This window comes from Carlito syrichta, unplaced genomic scaffold, assembly GCF_000164805.1.
Source record: "Carlito syrichta isolate Samal-C Ts95f unplaced genomic scaffold, Tarsius_syrichta-2.0.1 Scaffold135914, whole genome shotgun sequence".
NCBI classification, from domain to species: domain Eukaryota; kingdom Metazoa; phylum Chordata; class Mammalia; order Primates; family Tarsiidae; genus Carlito; species Carlito syrichta.
The window spans coordinates 232,331-252,063 of record NW_007080010.1 but is presented as its reverse complement, the minus strand read 5'-3'; the positions used below and the strand labels follow the sequence as shown (position 1 = coordinate 252,063).

General features: G+C 50.7%; 1 protein-coding gene across 2 annotated transcripts in view; it reads left to right on the top strand.

Moving 5' to 3' along the window:
- THRB (thyroid hormone receptor beta) overlaps positions 1-19,733 on the top strand; it is a 205,783-nt gene that overhangs the window by 65,007 nt on the left and 121,043 nt on the right. Inside the window, exon 2 of one of the 2 annotated variants that reach the window (XM_008049671.2) lies at positions 18,089-18,152. In XM_008049671.2, the coding sequence (XP_008047862.1) occupies positions 18,131-18,152 (22 nt within the window). In that variant the 5' untranslated portion in view covers positions 18,089-18,130. Of the gene's footprint in view, positions 1-18,075; positions 18,153-19,733 lie in introns of those variants that run through there. The other variant, XM_008049670.2, reaches the window with a different exon arrangement.

The window sequence follows — 19,733 nt, the reverse complement described above, 5'->3', positions numbered from 1 at the left end:
GCCGCCCGGGTGATGCTGATGTGCAATCTGGGTTGACCATTGTGACTTTGGGGCGCTAAGCCGTCCCACTGGTCTGACTTTGCAGCTGGGAACAGAGCCCCACTAGACGACCCTGGCCGGCAGAACTGTGTCGAGAAGCAGCAGGAACTGGCACTGCAGACGGCGTGCAAGCTGGAGAGAGCAGGCTGGAGCCCACTTGGACCATGAGACCTTGGCCCATCCCGTTCTGGGGCTGCACCCAAACCCAGGCCTCTGAACGTGAAAATCGGGCTTTGTCCCTGCACCTATGAGAGGGCTTGTTGGAAGAATGTCTCAGGGCAGAACAGAAGGCTAAGACTTCGGGAATGGACCTGTGATACACTCAACAAACAGACTTTAAGAATAACAGAGACAGCGTGCCAGACCCTGGGCAAGGAATTGCTAAAGAAAAAAAAAAAAAGATAAGGTCTTTGACCAAGCCAAGTGGCTCGCAGAGAGCACCATCTAATATTTCAGATTGTGTGATTCATGGAGAGTCTTTAAATCAGCCGGAGAGGAGGGGGGATTCTTCGGCTGCCTATCTGAGCCGCTGGCATTTCTAATTCGCTGGGATGAATAGAACATTATTGTGTTGCATCGGCACAACTACAGCAGGGGGGAAAAAAAAAGGACGCTTGGAGCCACGAGCCCAACATGAATCAGCAATCTGGTTCTATTGTTCGGGAAATAATCACCAAGCTGGGAGTATGGAATTTAAGAATCATGCAGAAATGCGCTCACCACCACCCCCACCCCCCTCCCCCCCCCAGCAGGAAGCAGACACTGGCTCAAACATGGCATCTTGTTTGGGGCTCCCTGAGCTGAAAAGAATGTAAAAAACTTGGAGAGGATTTAGGGAAAGCCAATTTGTAAATATGGAAGCTACACCCCGTAAGCTGTAGGGGAGGTTTAGAGCCAGGGCTGTCCCCCTCTCCAAGGTGGCACGCCGAGGGAGTGTTGCTTCTCTCTTGGGAGCAGGAGACCAAGCCCGGGCTTCCAGAAGTAGCAGGCGTTTCTTGAGTTCCTCCTGTATGCGGTCACTGCACTGCCTTGTGGGGAGAGAATGGTCCCTACCTCTTGGAGTCCTTCTAATGTGTGGTACCGGGCAGGGGGCAGTGGCTCCCAGACTTCAGTGTGCAGCAGAAGTGCTCCGAGGGCTTTTTGAATCCAGAATCCTGGGTTCCACCCTCAGGGTTTCAGATTCACAGGGCTCAGGAGAACCTGAACATCTGCATTTCTCTCTCTCTCTCTCTCTCTCTCTCTTTCTCTCTCTCTCTCTCTCTCTCTCTCTCCTTCTTTCTTTTAGCTGGAGTCTCACTCTGCACCCATGCTGGTATGTAGCGACACGATCGCGGTTCACTGTGGCCTCAACCTCCTGGGCTTAGGCAATCTTTCCACCTCAGGCTCTCAAGTGGTTGGGACTACAGGCACACGCCACCACACCCGGTTAATTTTTTTTATTTTTTTGTAGAGACGAGGTCTTGCTATGCTGCCCAGGATGGCCTCAAACTCCTGGGCTCAAACCGTCCTCCTGCCTCGGCCTCCCAGAGTGCTGGGATTGCAGAACAATTTGCACGGGGGCCGGCCTGAGCAAATGCATTTCTAACTCGTTCCCAAGTGATTGTTCTCTGCTGATCTGAGGACCACGCTTTGAGGCCCTGCTCTAAAGAAATAAAGACATGGGGCAGGGGGAGGGATCCAAACAGAATTCCATGAGAAAAGTGTCCTGGACTTGCTGGTGCCGTGGCAGGCACCACTGTTAGGTTCTCCAGCGCGTAGCTGGAGGGTTTAACTGGCCATGTGCGTGGGATAAGCCATACTGGCCGTGACTTTGCTGCCACCCAAGGAAGAGAGGCAAGAAGCACTGGAGGAGAGATCTCTGTAGGGCTGAGAAAGTCAAAAGGGACTGATAGGATAAGACACATGTGTGGGCTCACAGCCACAGAGCAAAGGTTGTAGAGATAAGAGCATGACTGCAGAGTGGCCTGTCTCCATGCTCACACTCTACCCAAGTGCTTCTCTCATGGGCAGAAGGTCTCAGCAGAACCACCTGGAAGGCCTTTTCTAAGTACACATGCTTGGCCCAGGTCTGGAGTCAGGGAGCATAACATCTCAGGTGGTCCTGCTGTGAGCCCGCTCCTTGGGAATTGAGAACTGCTTTTTCTGCAGCCTCTGGGGTTGTGTCCCAAACGTACAGGTAAGCAGAGTACAAACCAATCTCTTTGACAACGCAAAAAAAAAAAAAAGTCCTCGCATATTGTGCCTCAGTAATTACTATAGGACTTGAGCGTCTCAACTTCAGGGGTGCCCATTTGCAACACAAGTGGCCTCCGTCCACAGCCTGAATGGGGTGTGTTAGCTGGAGTAAGTGCCTTTTCACTGGGAATGTTCCAGAGAAGGCTGACTGTGCACTGGTCAGGATGGAGAGGCAGGGATGGCTGTCCTTTGTCGGGTGTGGCCCACCAGGACGGCACCTGACTTCCTCTAGCATATTCCGAGATGGTTTAGGGAGGTGACTTTCAGCATGTGGGCCCTGGAAGGTGTGGCGAGATCACCTGGGAACTTGTTAGAAATGCAGGCTCCCAAGCACCCCTCAAACTAAGTGAATCAGAAATTCTTGGGGGAGGGGAGAGCCCAGCAATCCAGGTTAAGAAGCACCCAAGGTTGTGAGCCACGAGCGTAAGTAGCTACTAAGCACTCATGGCCACCTGGAGAGCAAAATTAGAACAGATCGGCAGTCCAGGCCACCTACGGCTTTATCCATCCATGGAGGTACGCAGGCACGTGTTCCGACACGTCGGCCGTGTCACCCATGTCTGCCAGCTTCCCCCTGAGAGCGTGAAGTGTTCCGTGGCCAGCCAACCAGCTTCTCAGCTGCTTTTGGCATCCCTGGAATCCCCAGTGAAAATGCATTTTCCCGCATCCTCTTGGTGGAAGGGCTGTGTTCTTGCACTTCTTAGACTTTTCATCCCAACTTCCCCGTGTGACGGGCTCAGGGAACTATGGAAAGAGAATCCTACCCCCACCACCAAATCACTCCCAGCACTGCCTGCAGTCCTGAGAGACTTCACTCTCTCCCATGCTCTCCTCCCCCTCTCCACAGTGGGAAGCCAGGCCGCTGCCCTTGGCTGTCCAAAACTTCTAAGTTTGACCTTCAGGTCAAATCGTGTGACCACGGTCACCCAAAGAGGGAGGGGTGAGAGACATCACTGAGACATAATTTGCATCACAAGGCTCACCCATTGCAAGTATACAGTTGAGTGGATGTAGGTCTATGTGCAGGGTTGTATACAGCTGTCACCACAGTTTAAGAGGAGACCATGCAGATCACACACTTGGGCTTTTCTTTTTGAGTCGGAGTCTCACTCTGTCGCCCAGACTGGAGTGCAGTGGCCGCTCCCGGCCACCGCAGCCTTGACCTGCTGGGCTCCGGCGATCCTTCCACCTCAGCCTTCCAAGTAGCTGGAACTACAGGCGTGCGCTACCACGCCCAGCTAGTTTTTGATTTATGGTAGAGATGAGGTCTCGCCAAGTTGCCCAGGCGGGTCTCGAACCCACGGGCTCAGGCAATCCACTCACTTCAGCCTCCCAAGGCGTGGGATTACAGGCTGAGCCACCGAGCCCAGCTTCACTTGGGCTTTTCAAAGCTGTCACGGCCATGGTTCCCAAACTCTGTGCCAAGGCACCCTGGGTACCACAGCCACGCAGGATGTTTTTTGTTGTTGAGGGAAACCCAGCCACAACTGCCAGACACCATGCAAATCCAACTGTCAGGCTGTTTGGACCTAATTACTTAATAAACAGAGCATTTAAGCATGTCTTTTGGCCTGGGGTCACTATTTTAAAAAAAAAATTAATGAAACACTAAGATTACCATGAGCTGAGAAAGATGGATCTCTTACAGCGGCTCTGTTCCCAGGTATATTCTGACTGCACACGTTCTGGCAGGATTGTACATTCAAGCAGGCATATTTCAGGAAATATACATTCTAAATTTAACTTAAATGTCGGGGGGAAGCTAAAAGAAAAATATAATGTGCATGCTTCTTCGAGGAGTTTCTTTCCTTTCTAACCTTCCTACCAAGACTTACCCATCCAGCTTCCTTGATGCAACCCTTCGCCAGGGTTCCTGAGATTTTAAAAAATGCAGTGTCCCGGCCCTTTCTCCATGATATAAACATAATGGATTCATTCTTACGAAACTGAACTTGCAACGGCTCTGGTGCAGACAAAACTCAGGCTGTGTGTGCTGCGTGACACGCCTGGTGCTTCACAGGAAGCCACGGGATGTGCTGCCTACCTTCGCCAGTGGGGCCTTTACCAAGCGGGACCAGGCAAGCAGGGAAAGAAAGGCTGCAGAGTTTCCAAAGCCGATTTCTGTAGGAACCTTTGCAATCCTCCCTCCCCTGGCCCCACTGGCATCAAAGAATGAGTATACTGTTGTGACTATATTTATTAGGAAAATATTATTTTCATCTCCAAGGCATTTTTCTTTTTGAGTCAGAGTCTCACTCCGTTGCCCAGGCTGGAGTGCAGTGGCACGCTCACGGCCACCCCAGTGTCGACCTACTGGGCTCCGGTGACCCGTCAGCCTCAGCCTCCCAAGTAGCTGGAACTACAAGTGCATGCCACCACACCCAGCTAATTTTTTTCATTTATTGTAGAGACAAGGTCTTGCCAAGTTGCCTGGGCTGGTCTCAAACCCATGAGCTCAGGCAATCCCCTCACCTCGGCCTCCCAAAGTGCTGGGATGACAGGCTTGAGCCACCGCATCCGGCCCATCTTCCTGTCACTTCAAGAGCAAGGCAGTCTTCGTAATGCCCCCTTAGGAAGAGGATTCTTTTTATCCCGGTTAAAAATCAGCAAGGGGCTCACTGCAGAGCACAAGCTCAGACTGGGAGACGCCGTCTCCCTGGGATGAGACTGAAGTTTAAAAAAAAAAAAATGGATACTAGATGATATCTCTATCAAGTGGTCAAGCCCCAGAGCCTCTTCTTAGGAAGCTGTCCAAGGATCAGGGGAGGAAGTGGGTTGTTTGTGGTTGTCTTAGTCATCATCAAACACTTTTTTTAAAGAAATCAATAATAAGCCGTGTGCTTCAGTCCTGATGTTTTCTTTTCGCATGCATGTTTGTTGTTTTTTCGGGCATGTGTCTCAGTGAGTCACCTCACCACAGAGATATATTCTGGCATCTGGTGGTTCGGCGTGGAACCCTCATTCCTCAGGAATTATTTAATTCCCCTGACGTGATGAACGTGCTTCCGATCCCTTCATATATAACACACACACACACACACACACACACACACACACACACACACACACACACACGCAGCTGCGTGAAGCTTTCCTTCGGCTCGGGGAACTTGCCTGACTGCCCACCAGGTGTCAGTAGAGTCGGTTTTAACCACTGGCTTTGGCCATCAGGGCATCTGTTGAAATTATTTCTCCTGCCGCATCAGAGTTTTCTAGACCCACCCATCACCGTCCTCCGAAGAGCCTCGCTTCCACCTCTTAGGAGCATTCAGAGGAGACAGTCCACCTGCAGAGAAGGTAGCTATAAGGAAAACGCGCCACAGACACAGCAGATGTCGTGCTGACCCTCTCCAAGGTGGCCTCACACAGCCCTGCCTGGCTGGATTCTGGACTTTTCTGCCACTACCTTACTTGGCTAAGAAGTGATCCAGGTTGCACTCAGTGTGACAGTAAATTAGGGGTCGCCGATGGTTTGAGATGTGCAGGGGGGTTTTTGTGGGGTTTTGCTGTTGTTGTTGTTTTTCATTGGAGTCTCACTGTTGCCCAGGCTGGAGCGCAGGGTCACACTCACACCCACCCCAGCCTCAACCTGCTGGGCTCCCCGGCGATCCTTCCACTTCAGCCTTCCAAGTGGCCGAAACTGCAGACACATGCTACCATGCCCAGCTAATTTTTTGACTTATGGCAGAGATGAGGTCTTGCCAAGTTGCCCGGGCTGGTCTCAAACCCGTAGGCTCAGGCAATCCTCTCGCCTCAGCCTCCCAGAGTGCTGGAATTCCAGGCTTGAGCCACCGCGCCTGGCCTCTTGTGAGTTTTAAAGACCACCGTGACCCCAACAAACTCACCCCTGCCACTGCTGACCTGGTCCTCCAAGCAGGAGCGGAATGTTGCACATGGCCCCGCAAGGTTGCACGTAAAGAGGGAAGATACCACCGAGCATCAAGAGCGTTCATCCAGCTAAGTCCGCACATTCCCCTGTGAGGTGGATGACCTTGGCCCCACGTTGAGACGGCAACTCTTGGCTCTTAATGCCCTGCGTGTTGTTCGCTTGGTAGGAGCAGGGTGGACGCTCCTTCCAACGTGATGTGGTGACCTTGCCTGGAAGAGAGATGGAGAAAAGAGAGGAAAGGGGAGGTAAAAGAAGGGGACCAAGATTTGGCGTGGACATAGGCTCCGATGAAGAGATAGGTGAAGATAGATGAAGATGGAGCTGGGACTCTTAGAGCGAGATAGGTGAACTTGAACTCAAAGGGGTGGGTGGAGTGGAGGTCAAGGCTATCATTTGGCTGAGAACAAAAAGGCATATCAGCCCCAGCCACAGAAATTAAGCTCAGTTTCAACCACAGACCCGGGCCGCCTTGTCTCCCTCCCTGAAGGCAAAACACTTACAGAGACTGACGAAATGGGAAATGACGATTACAGCTTTGCCATTAGCAGCCCTTGGCCAGCGCCTGTGAGGCAGGGCTCCAGCCCCTGCCACACACACCCAGCAGAGGGATTCTGATTGCCTCCCCCTCCAAGAGGTGAGCCTTGGGTCAGCACCTGGGGCCAGGCAGAGCACCCACTACTTTTCCACATTTTTACCAACTAGCTCAGAGCTTTACCTTCCTTCATACCTAGCCCCATCCCCAGTCCAACTCCGCTAGCTCCACGGTTTTTTTTTTTCCTCTGCCTGTTGTTTTTTGGTTTTGTTTTTTTTTTGAGTTGGAGTCTCACTCTGTCGCCCAGACTGGAGTGCAGTGGCCACTCCCGGCCACCGCAGCCTCGACCTGCTGGGCTCCGGCGATCCCTCCTCCTCAGCCTTCCAAGTAGCCGGAATTACAGGCATGTGCTACCACGCCCGGCTGATTTTTTGATTTATTGTAGAGATGAGGTCTCGCTGCCCAGGCGGGTCTCGAACCCACGGGCTCAGGCAATCCACTCACCTCAGCCTCCCAAAGGCGCGGGATTACAGGCTGAGCCACTGAGCCCGGCTTTCTACCTGTTTTTTTGATGCCACATTCCCCAATAGGGTGAGTTTTACTGAGTATTAAAAAGGTGGGGCAGAGCGTGGTGTGATTTGAAAACACCTTGCCTCTGTTCTCTTCTACTTGAGTTCTTAACACATTCCCATCATCAGAAACTCAACCATTATAGATTCACTTCATTGAGTCCTCGATTTACTATTAACTTGCAAAGGCCTAGGGGAAGGACAATGGGTCCCACAATTAGGATTGCTAGAGAGGTGGGGACAAATTCATTTCTGCGTCCAACCTTTCTTACTCCCCATGAAAAGGTTAAATGACACATGAGGGATAGCCTTGAATGGGAGGCAGATTTTGTTCACAAAAGTAAAATTCGGCCTTGGAAGAGGAGAATGGCAGATGAGGAAGATGTGCTTCCTCCTCCTTGATTTCTTGGTGACAGTGGCATTCGGGGAGGCGGACTTCTGTGCCACTCACGAGTCTTTAAACCACCTGTGGGAACCCCAAAGTAGAGACTGGATAATAACCCCATTTCCTCAGGGAAGCCTGGGCTGGCTGGGAGATGGGAGACCATAATAATAATGGCTGTCCTATGGAAGTCCCCCGGTCCCTCGCGTTGGTCCTACTTTTTTTTTTTTGAGTTGGAGTTTCACTCCGTCGCCCAGACTGGAGTGCAGTGGCCACTCCCTGCCACCGCAGCCTCTACCCACTGGGCTCCGGTGATCCTTCCGCCTCAGCCTTCCAAGCAGCTGGAATTACAGGCACGCGCTACCACTCCCAGCTAATTTTTTATTTATTGTAGAGATGAGGTCTCGCCAAGTTGCCCAGGCGGGTCTCGAACCTGCGAGCTCAGGTAATCCACTCACTTCAGCCTCCCAAAGGTGCGGGATTACAGGCTGAGCCACCAAGCCCGGAGGTCCTACTTTTATATCAACAAGCGCCTGCCAACTCCCTTGGTCTGCACCATATCCCTGGGAGAGCAAGAATTGTGATTTCTCTTTACAAACGAGGCTCAGAGAGTCAAGGACCCTGTCGCCAGTCCCCAAGCCACAGAGCTGCGGCCCAGAGCCATCCAGAATGACACCCAGTTCGGGAGTCTTTCCTCCATACCTGGGATTGAACATGGTCTTCACAATTTTTCCCAAGTGCCAGGGTCAAGGGTTTGATGTCAGTCTCTCCCCTTCCTTTCATGAGGGAAGGTGGGGAGAAGGGAAGCCCGACTTGCATCTCCAAGAGACCCCACAACCTCACAGCCCTCCTAGCGTGGAGGGCAGCCCTCTGGAGGGCACCGCCACGCACGTTGACCCAGCTGTGCTTCCAGTTGCCAGATGGAGCCGTGGCAAGGTCACAGCAGAGGCAGGATAGACAGAGGGCCCCGCCCATCTATGAACTCCCACAGTGCCCAGCAGCCTACACTGAAGTCCCCTCAATGCCGTGGTTTCTAGGGGGAGAAAGGAATCACACGGGACAAAGGTGGGTGGTTTGGGCAAATGTGTGGAGTTCGAGGAGAGGTTGGGGTGTTCCCTCGGGCTCCAGTCTAGCCTGTGACCTTTAATTCTGAGGCAGGAAAGCAGCAGTGATCCCACTCAGAGAGGTGCCGTCAAAGGCGTTATCTTTGTCAAATCAGGTGACTGCTAAGAACCTTCCATGGCTCCCATTTGCCACAGGACAAAGTCCAGATTCCACAGCAGCGACCCTTTCGAGACCCTTCACCACCTGACCTCAAACCACGTGTGCAGTGTCATTCTCGGTCCCTTCCCGAACCCACAATACCAAGTAAACCCCATAAAAACAGTTGCTTGCTCCATGAACACAGCACACCCCCACACGGTGCCCTCCCCTCCCAGAGTGACTTCTTAGGAGATGGAGAGTGTCACTGACTCTGCATAGGGTCACGCTGGCTCAATGCCAGGTGAGAAGAGGGGTCTTGTTCTTCCCTGAGAGCCCTCCTGGGGCTCTTGGTCCCAGGTCAGAGTCTGAGATCACCTGGCACTGGGGCATGTGGCCTTTTAAAATGAACCCAGAGAACTTCTTAGGAAAGTTCTCGGCCCACAGCCGCAGCCCACCATGGCTCCCTTGGGCTGCCCGCAAGGCACCCACCGACGTTTTACTAGCCCTGTTCCCTGTCACCGCCCCCCCCACACACACACACATCAGATTGTGTAACATCCTCCTTCCCTTCCTCCTAAGAAGGCCAAGGAGAAGAAAACAAAGGAAGATGGTTTGAAAAGGCCACAAAACTTCCTCAGGAAAGGTCAATGTCAAGTCGGGAAGAGGAGCCATGACAGATTCGGTGCACAGACAGTGACTCACCAGGTCTACCGAGGGGAAAATGGAATTTACTTATAAAAAATTGTGTCTAAGCCGGGCTCGGTGGCTCAGCCTGTAATCCCGCACCTTTGGGAGGCTGAGGTGAGTGGATTGCCTGAGCCCGCGGGTTCGAGACCCGCCTGGGCAACTTGACAAGACCTCATCTCTACAATAAATCAAAAATCAGCCGGGCGTGGTAGCACGCACCTGTAGTTCCAGCTCCTCGGAAGGCTGAGGCGGAAGGATCGCCGGAGCCCAGCAGGTCGAGGCTGCGGTGGCCGGGAGCGGCCACTGCGCTCCAGTCTAGGTGACGGAGTGAGACTCCAACTCAAAAAAAAAAAAATTGTGTCTTTGTTCTTACACATTTGAACTTCGATCACCTTCAAGGGACTCTCTGTTTGACGTCATATACCTACCGAGACACTTTTTCCACTGCTCAAAACAGTTTTTGAACTCGTCCATTTTGATGCCTTTGAGTACTTCTGCCGTTTTTTGTTTCACCTATTCCACATCGGCAAAGACGTTTCCCTTTAAGGGATTTTTTTCATCCAGGGAAACCAAAGAAAGGCACTTGGGGTCGAGACCAAGTGAATAGGGGGGATGGGACATGGGGGTCATGCCATCTGGGGTCAAAAACTGCTGAACATTCAACACAGTGTGGGCAGGTGCACTCATAAATCACCCATCAAGAAATGGGCAAAGGTGTTGAAAGAATCTCAAAAAAAAAAAAAAGTCACTGAAGCCGAACGTAGCCTCTGTCACAACAATGCTAGTTGAGACACAGATGTCGATGGATTCCCAGAACACTTACCTCATGGTGGAAGCCTGTGCTACAAGGAGACAGCCGTCCAAAAGATAATTCTAGATTTTTCGGGAGTCCCCGAAAAATGTTTCAAGATTTCCTTCCACACTGTAGTTTCTGTGGGGAAAAAGAAAACACAGGGACAAAGGCGTGTGGTCTGGACAGGCGCACTGGCATTCTCCAAGAAGGAGTTGAGGTGTTCTCTCTGGCACTAGCTTAACCATGACCTTGAATTCTGAGACAGGGAAAGAGCAGCGATCCCACCCAGAGAGGTGCCACCTGAGGCGTGAGCTTCCTGGGTGTCCACCTCCACGCCACAGCAGAGGTGTCTTTGTCAGATCAGGCCACTGCCCTAGGACCTTTCGTGGCCCCCATGTGCCACAGGATAAAGCCCAGATTCCATAGCGACCCTTTCGAGACCCTTCGCCATGTGGCCTCAAACCACATTCACAGTGTCATTTTCGGTCGCTTCCAGAACCCCTGCAGCCCCTGTCATACACCCTGGGGTCTTTGGTTGAACCGGAGCCCTGCCAGGAAAAAATCCTGGCCCCTTTTTTTCAGAGTCACACTCATATGTCACCGCTGGGTTCCCTCATACCGGTAGAATTAATCATGCTCTCCTCGGTGCCTTCAAACACACCTTTGATCTCTCTTGTTCAGAAATTCTGCCCTCGAGTCACAGGCTGGTCCTTCACCCAAGCCTCCAGGGTGGGCTCCGTGAGTCATGCCTCTCAAATGCGGTCCATCAGAGCCTGAGTTTGTGTCTGATGGAGTGAACAGGGCGGCCCCAGGCCAGATCCTGGGGTTGGTGGCTTGCTCTTTGGCCTTGTCACGTTGCATTTTGCTTTGCTACAAAGGAGTGCCCAAGCTGGGTGATTTATAAAGAAAAGAGGTGTGTTTGGGTCACAGTTCTGCGTGGCACTCTGCTTCCGGTGAGGCCTCAGGAAGCTTTGGCTCATGGAAGGCAACAGGTGCCGGCGTGTCACACGGTGAGAGCAAGGGAGAGGAAGAAAGAAGCTGTTTAAACAACCGGCTCCCGCGTGTACTACAGAGCTAGAATGCCCTCCTTACCAGGCACTAAGCCCTTCGTGAGGGATCCGCCCCCACAGTCCAGGCCCCTCCCACTAGACCCCGACCCGGCTAGGAATCCACTTTCCTCCACCCGCAGAGGGATCTACTGCATGCGGGTCCTCTGCTCTTTGATCCCAACCAAAAATGACCCTCCTGTCCCCTCTTTATTCTAGTCCCTAGACGACACTGACAGCAACGTCCATCTTTTCCATAAACATTTTGCATCTTCAGACTTAGGGAATGGGACCAGGGACTTTGGAAGACATTGGGCTCCACGGTGAGCCGTGGCTACTCTTAACATCCCCTAGGCAAGGCTTCATGTGGTGTCTGTGAGTGGGTTTTATGTGTGTGGTGTTTGTGAATACCCTGAAAATAGTTGCCAAATCGTTGGCCCCTTTTTCAAGGGGAGGGGGGCCTGTAACTTGCATTGCATTCCTTGAGGAGGCCACACCTCTCAATCCCTGAGCTCCGCTAAGCTGAAGAACGAAGCTTCAGAGGGGAATTTGAAGGGGAAACATGGAGCAGGACCTTAGCATGTTCCTGGAGGCGTTGCACACCCAGCACCTACTGCGTGGCAGCCTAAAGACCCTGGTCTGGCTAGGCACAGTGGCTCGTGCCTGTAATCCCAGCCCTTTGGGAGGCTGGGGCGGGAGGATCTTCTGAGGCCAGGAGTTTGAGACCGGCCTAGGCAACATAGCAAGACCCCATCTCTATAAAAACTAAAAATGAAAAGTAAGACCCTGGTCTTCTCAAGAAAGGCTGAAGATACTGGGAGAACAAAAAACAACCTGAGATAAGGAGCGTGTTCCTCCATGCGTCCCCCCTGCCAGCAAGACGTGCTTCTTTGTGGACCTCAGCACAGCAGGGCAACGCCCCCAGCAGTCTCCAGCAGCATCTTCCCACCCACCTGGACTCCGTCCCACCTTCCATGTGACAGCTTCCCAGATGATTAAAGACCACTGCCCACCCACGCTTCTCGCAACTCTGCCCTTTGCTGGGTCACCTCCAGCGGTCCTTCCCTTCACCTCTGCTTCCCCTTGTGCAAAACATTCCACAGGAGACGTCTCTCCTACGTGCACTCTAGCCCGTGTCCTGCAGGCTGTTTCTGTCCCCGCAGCCATCGATGGCCTTTAAGGACTGTGAAGAGCTGCCTCGGCTCCCAGTGGATCCCAGTGACTGCCAGAGTCCCTGGACCCATTTCCTGAGTGTTGATCATAATTCCCCTTGCTTTTCAGCTTCAGGGAATGCAGTGACACCTTTTGCATCATCTGTGTTTTTAAAATACAAATGTGCTATACGTGTGTAAGAGGCGAATGCCTGCTTTTACACTCTTCCGAGGGGACCGAGTTTTACTTAAGGGACATAGCACTGGACTGAGAATGGTGGAAGAGGCAGCGGAAGGCCCAGCCCACGAGACTCCTAGCGCCGACCCTCGACCCGTGGCATATTTTTAGCTGCACTTCTGGGTGGGCTTGTGAAATGGGTATTAAATTTCTTGAGGGCCGACAACCCTCCCCCCGATCTTATCTATCTGCACCCCCTGTGTTTATCCCCAATGTCGAGTGCTCATGTCACATTCACCACCAGGTCTTGTTATGTCTGCCTCCTAATTGTCACCCAAGCCCTCCCACCATCTCGGCTGCTTCCTGAGTCCAGCTCCTTCTTCTGTCTCCTGGACCTGCCATGGCCTGATTGGTCTGCTGTCCACCGCCAGCCGCTGTGAAGCTGTAGCAACTCAAATTGGCTGGTATCGCTCCCCTCCTTAAAACCTGTGTCATGTGAAAGAGTCGCCTGGTTTTTTTTTCATACAGGGCTCATTTCCTGCAGAGCCGTCCAGGGGCCTTGGGAGCACAGGGTGAGGAGACAGGATTAAATCATAACCTGGGGAGAGGCCTGTTTGAAAAATGAGCCTTCGGGTGGTGGTTGCCTCCACTCTGAAGCCTTCTCAGATAAGCCGAGGTCGAAATGGCCTCTCTTTCCCTTGTGCCCCAGTCTACTCTGAGGGACAAATAAGGTGAAACCTGGATACGTTTTAGATTTTTTTTTTCTTGGTGTGATTCTCCCCCTCTGTTAGATGAGAAGCTACTTGTGGATAGGCCGCAGTGTTGTCTTGGAACAAAAACTGGGGCATTGCTTGAATGGCCAAACAGAGTAGGCCTCAGTCAGGACCTCTCAACTGACTGTCCAGACAGAGTAGGCCTCAATCAGGGCTCTAGACTGACCAGACAGAGCAGGCCTTCATCAGGGCCTCTCAACTAACTGGCCAGACAAATGAAGGCCCATGTAAAAGGAGTATTTTCCTCTTGAGTAGCTCTGTCTAGAAGACCAACCAGAATGGCATTTTCTCTCCACTGGTGCTCAACTGTGGGAACCATTAAAGGACCATCAACCTTGACGGGCCCTAGTACGCAGACCCTCACTGGACCTCAGCGAAAACTCTTCTCCGACCAGAGAGCGACGGGCCATGTTTTCACAGAAGATACACAAGCTCTGGTAATCAGTTCTTCGTTGGCATGGCCACCCTTTCTGCCATCAACACCTGGCCTCTCCCTCCTCCCTGTGAACCCACAGAGCCCTTCTCTGTGCCTGTGTCCTTCCTGGCTAGGAAGTAAACTTAGCTTGCTTGATCTGTAAGCTCTCTGGGTCTGTGTTTTCTCCTTTGACCCCATGTTCTACTGGTCAGCTCCAGGCCTTGGCCATGGCTCGGGAAAGGACCAGGTTTCCCCCTCCTCAGTGCAGAGAGTTTTTGCTGACATCTACCGTGTCTTATAGGATGACCAGGAAGGGAGGCCCAGGCACCTACCTTCCTCGGAGGACTGTCAGCAGTTTCCCTGGAATCACATTTAAAACTCCAGAGATCATTGAAGGAAGATAGGACTAAAGACTACTAAGTACTACTAAGTAGTACCCAACACAAAAGTGTTATGACAGTATTAGTACTAGTGTACTGTATACTGTACTAATGTACTGATGCTGTAGTAATCATGTTAGTAATATTATTGCTATAAATAGAGGGACAGTAATACTAAAATGCTACAGTACTAAATTGTACTGTGGTTAAAGAAAAGTAGTACTAAAGAGTCCTGAAAAAGAAAAATCAATACTAGATGTACTAAAAGTACTAAAATCAGTACTTGTTTATTTTTTTCCATTTTTATGATAGATTCGGGGTGCACATGCATGTTTGTTACGTGGACGTACTGTGTCATGGGCAATGGGGTCTCCAGTGGCCCATTGCCCAGCGAGTGAAGATTGTGCCCAGTAGGTCATTTCTGATCCCTAACCTCCTCCCCACCTCTCCCCTAGTAGTCCCAGGATAACACTACTGTTACAGTCTTAGTGAGGTTTCTCTTCTTGTTCCGCGATCCTTCCTGTTCCCCATGCAATCCTTTTCTGTAGTTCATACGCCCTGGCGATTGGAATTTTGAAAACGGAGATGTTTTTAAACTGATGGTGTAGCAAGAACATCACTGGGGTTGTGTAGCTGCACCCTGGAGATTAGAAGAAGGACAGAGAACTCTTCTGACATCGTTCAATTATTGTAGTACGTTCACACAGGTGTTGCCTGTCAAGATTCTTTTGGTTGGAGTGGACGCATCCTGACTCACGCCAGCTTGTGTGAAAAGGGGCATGTTTTGCTCAGGACTTCCAAGGAAGGGTTGAATAGCTGAACCCTCGGGTCACAGTGGAACCTCGGGAAAACTGGCACCGGGGACTAAGGACATGGCATTCTCTTTCCACTTCAGGCTCTCTGGGAATGGCAGACTGATCTTCTCGCCCACCTTCAGTTGGGCTTTGTCCAGGTGGCTGAGCATGGCCTCAGATGGTTTTAGAGCTTTGACTTCTGATCAGTTCCCCTACAGAGGAACTAAATAATCTCTCTATGTCTCTCTCAGTCTGTGTCTCTCACTGTCTCTCTGTGTGTCACTGTTTCTCTCTCTCTCTCTCCACATATCCTGAAAAAGCATCTTATTAGCCCAAACTTGACCCAGTTTGGCCAAACACAGGGCACTGTGGGGGACACAGCTGAAGCCAAGTTCATCATCCCCTTTGGAACATTTAGGAGCAATATCGCATGAAAACATGGCAGCTTCCAAGGGTGGGAAGGGAGAGGTTCATGGCAGCACAGTTTCTAAGAAAAGCAAGAGTTGGGACACACCAATCTGGAGGTGTGACCCGTGCTCTCACCTTAGGGCAGGCATGTCCAACCCATGGCCCTGGGCCACATGTGGCCCAGGACAGCTAGTAATGCAGACCCAAAAGCTTTTAGCATCATGTGTTTTTTTAGCATTTTGCTTCTTCATGACCCCATGCATAGTTTCATGTTTGAGATTCACAATCACACCTTCAGCAACACATACATTTGTGAGCAGCGGTTTTCTTTTTCTTTTCTTTTTTTTTTTTTTTTTTGAGTTCAAGTCTCATTCTGTTGCCCAGACTGGAGTATAGTGGCACATTCCCGGCCACTGCAGCCTCGGTCTGCTGGGCTCCGGTGATCCTTCTGCCTCAGCCTTCCAAGTAGCTGGAACTACAGGCACGCACTACCATGCCCAGCTAATTTTTGATTTATGTAGAGACGAGGTCTTGCCAAGTTGCCTGGGTGGGTCTCGAACCCACAAGGTCAGGCAATCCACTTGCCTCGGCCTCCCAAAGTGCTTCCAAGCCCAGCCTGTGAGCAGTTGTTTTCAATGAAGAAGCACACAAAGTGCAAAATTCGAACAAACATTTCTGACGAGCACCTTGAGAACAGTATTGGCGACCACTTCCGTCGAACTGGAAATTGCTAGATTAGTTTTACAGAAACAAAGTCAAATTTCCCACTAGTTTTATATTGTTCTCATTTTTCTAAACCTTGTAATAAAAATATTTTAAAAAAGAAGTCTTCTTATGTATATATGCTGACTATATTATATAATTCATGTGTGGCCCAAGACAGTTCCTCTTCACTGAGTATGGCACAGAGAAGCCAAAAGGTTGGAAACCCTGCCTTAGTGCGTCTCAGAAACTGGCCCCTCCTACTCAGAACGCAGCTGGACAGGTGAATAAGAGTGGGTCAGGCAGCCTGTGGCTGGTGACCCTTGACAAGCTCCTCGGGGCAGGAATGCATGTTCCCAGTGGTTAGTATCCATGTCCTCCACCGGCTGCCAATTCAATTCGCTCATACCATGCCATACCAACTTCATCCATTTTATTTTACTTGGTTGTTCAACATTAACTATTGAATACGTGTTCTGTATCTGACACTCTGCTTGGCATGGAAGACGTAAAAATAAGGGCCGGGCGTGGTGGCTCATGCCTATAATCCCAGTACTTAGGGGGCCCTAGGTGTAAGGATTGCCTGAGCCCACGGGTTAGAGACCAGCCTGGGCAACTTGGCAAGACCTCATCTCTACAATAAATCAAAAAATTAGCTGACATGGTGGTGTGAGTCTGCAGTTCCAGCTACTCGGAAGGCTGAGATGGAAAGCTTGCCTGAGCCCAGCAGGTCGAGGCTGTGGTGGCCGTGAGTGTGCTACTGCACTCCAGCCTGGGCAACAGAGTGTGACTCCAACTAAAAAAAAAAAAAAATGAAGAAGAAATGCAGTCCTTGCCATAAAGGAATGACAGTCTAACCAGGAACTGTCAAAGCAAGGAGGGAGGGAGGGTAAAAGATACCAAATCACCCGTTGGATACCATGCTTACCCCCGGAGCATGAGGTATGGTCACGTCAAAAGTCCAGACCTTGCCTTCACACAATATGCCTATGTAACAAATCCTCACATGTACCCTCGTGATTCTAAATTTAAGAAAACCCTGGGCTCAGTGGCTCACACCTGTAATTACAGCACTTTGAGAGACTGAGGCAGGAGGATCGCTTGAGTTCAGGAATTCAAGACCAGGCTGGGTGACAGAGCAAGACCTCGTCTCTAAAAAAAAATCTAAAGATTAGTCAGGTGCAGTGACGTGCACCGATAGTCCCAGCTATACTCGGGAGGCTGAGGCTGAAGGATTGCCTGAGCCCAGGAGATCAGGCTGAAGTGAGCTATGATGGTGCCACTGCACTCCAGCGTGGGTGACAGAGTGAGAACCCAACTCAAAAAAAAAAAAAAATACGCTGAGATGAGATTGGGCATGGTGGCTCACACCTGTAATCACAGCATTTTGGGAGACCAAGACAGGAAGATCTTTTGAGGGCAGTAGTCCAAGACCAGTCTGGCCAACATAGTGAGATCCTACCTCTACCAAACTATACAAAAATTTGCCAGGCGTGGTGGTGCATGCCTGTAGTCCCAGATACTCGAGAGGCTGAGGTGGGAGAATCACTTGAGCCCAGGAGTTGCAGGCTGCAGTGAGCTATGATCACGCTACTGCAGTCTGACCTGTGTGACCGACGGAGGCCCCGTCTCAAAAAAAAAAAAAAAAAAATAGCTGAGATGGAAAAATGTAACCTTGAAAAGAATATTTTATAAACATGGCCACGGAAGGAAACCTGTGATGAAAATGAAGAGGTCTTGTCAATGCAGACATGTCACATAGCCTGTCCCCAATTCTGAATTGAGAGTAACAATTCCGTGTCCCCAGTTCTGAGTTGAGAGTAACAAATCTTGCCTGAAGCTCATTAATGCATATGACATTATGGAAAACGCCAGTTAAAATCTGTCTTTTTTGTGCATTTTTTCTTTGTAGGAGATGTCAGTGAAAAAAAAGGATCCGAATGATAACTGACCTATGACTCCCAACACTATGACAGGTATCTATCTATTTTTTTTAATGTTCTTTGTTTGTCTCTAGTTTTGTTCCATCTAAAGTGGAATTTCTGCTGCCTAGAGATTAACCTGTGAGTCTTAGCTACACTGATTTCCAAAGCAGTAAGTGTGAGGAAGCCCTGCGGATACCTCCCTATCCAAGAGCTCCCATCTTTTTCACACATCATGGGATGCGTCATCTCTAGACAGACAATGAAGAGGAAGTGATCGCAACAAAAAGTTGGCTTTTAGCCATTCTAAGATCACCATGGCGTGCGAACGATGTTTCATATCATATAAGGGACTGGCCACAGGGGCTCATGCCTGTCATCTCAGCCCTTTGGGAGGCTGAGGTGAGAAGATTGCCTGAACCCAAGGGTTCGAGACCAGCCTGGGCAACTTGGCAAGACCTCATCTCTACAATAAATAAAAAAAAAAAATTAGCCAGGTTTTGTGGTGCACGATTGTGGTTCCAGCTACTTGGAAGACTGAGGCAGGAGGATCACCTGAGCTCAGCAGGTCAAGGCTGCGGTGGCTGTGAGTGCACCACTGCACTCCAACCTGGGTGACAGAGTGAGACTCTGACTCAAAAAAAAAAAAAAAAAAAAAAGAAAGTGTGTAAGCCTCCCAGTGACCCTAGCCTGGCTAGGGTGACCGTTGCCTGGCCTCTCTGTCTACCCACACCAAGCTCCTGATGTAGCAAAAAGATAACAGAAGATAGCATGCCTGGTGCTCCATTCAGTAGTGAGAGTCAGAGTCATCTCGTCTTGCTTGATGTTCAAAGGTCCTTGTGCACCCGCTCCCATTTCTATGACATAGTCCACAAGGCCAGACAGATCCCGCCTGCTTCAAGTTCACTCCCTCTGTGTCATGTACGTGCTCGTTCAATCGTCCCGGCAGCCTCCGTGTCCCTGCTGGAATGAATGGGAATATCATTCAGGAGCAGTGACACAGGTTTTGCAGGACCGTGCAGGAGTGAGCACACAAGTCTCACACAGCATGGAGCCACACTGCAAAACCGAGGGAGGGTGTCCCCTTCTGCTGAAGGACATATGTGAGAGCAGGCACTGCACAAGGGTGGTCCATACTCCATGAAACATGTCCAAAGATCTAGATCAAAGAACACACCCTGAGACATATGAAAATGGCATAATTTGGTGTAAAAACAGATAATAAGGGCCAGGTACAGTGGCTCATGCCTGTAATCCCAACACTTTGGGAGGCTGTGGAGGGAGGATTGCTTGAGCCCAGGAGTTTGAGACACCAGCTTTGGGAAATAGAGCAAGACCTCATCTCTACAATACATCAAAAAATGAGCTGGGTGTGATGGCATGCGCCTGTAGCCCCAGCTACTTAGGAGGCTGATGCGGAAGGACCGCCTGAGCCCAAGAGGTCAAGGCTGCAGTGAGCTGATCATGCCACTGCATTCCAGCCTGAGTGACAAAGAGTGAGACCCCATTTCTAAAAAAACTTAAAGTAAAGCTGAGTAGGTTAAAAGCGGTACATAGCTGGGCTCGGTGGCTCAACCTGTAATCCCCCGCCTTTGGGAGGCTGAGGTGAGTGAATTGCCTGAGCCTGCGGGTTCG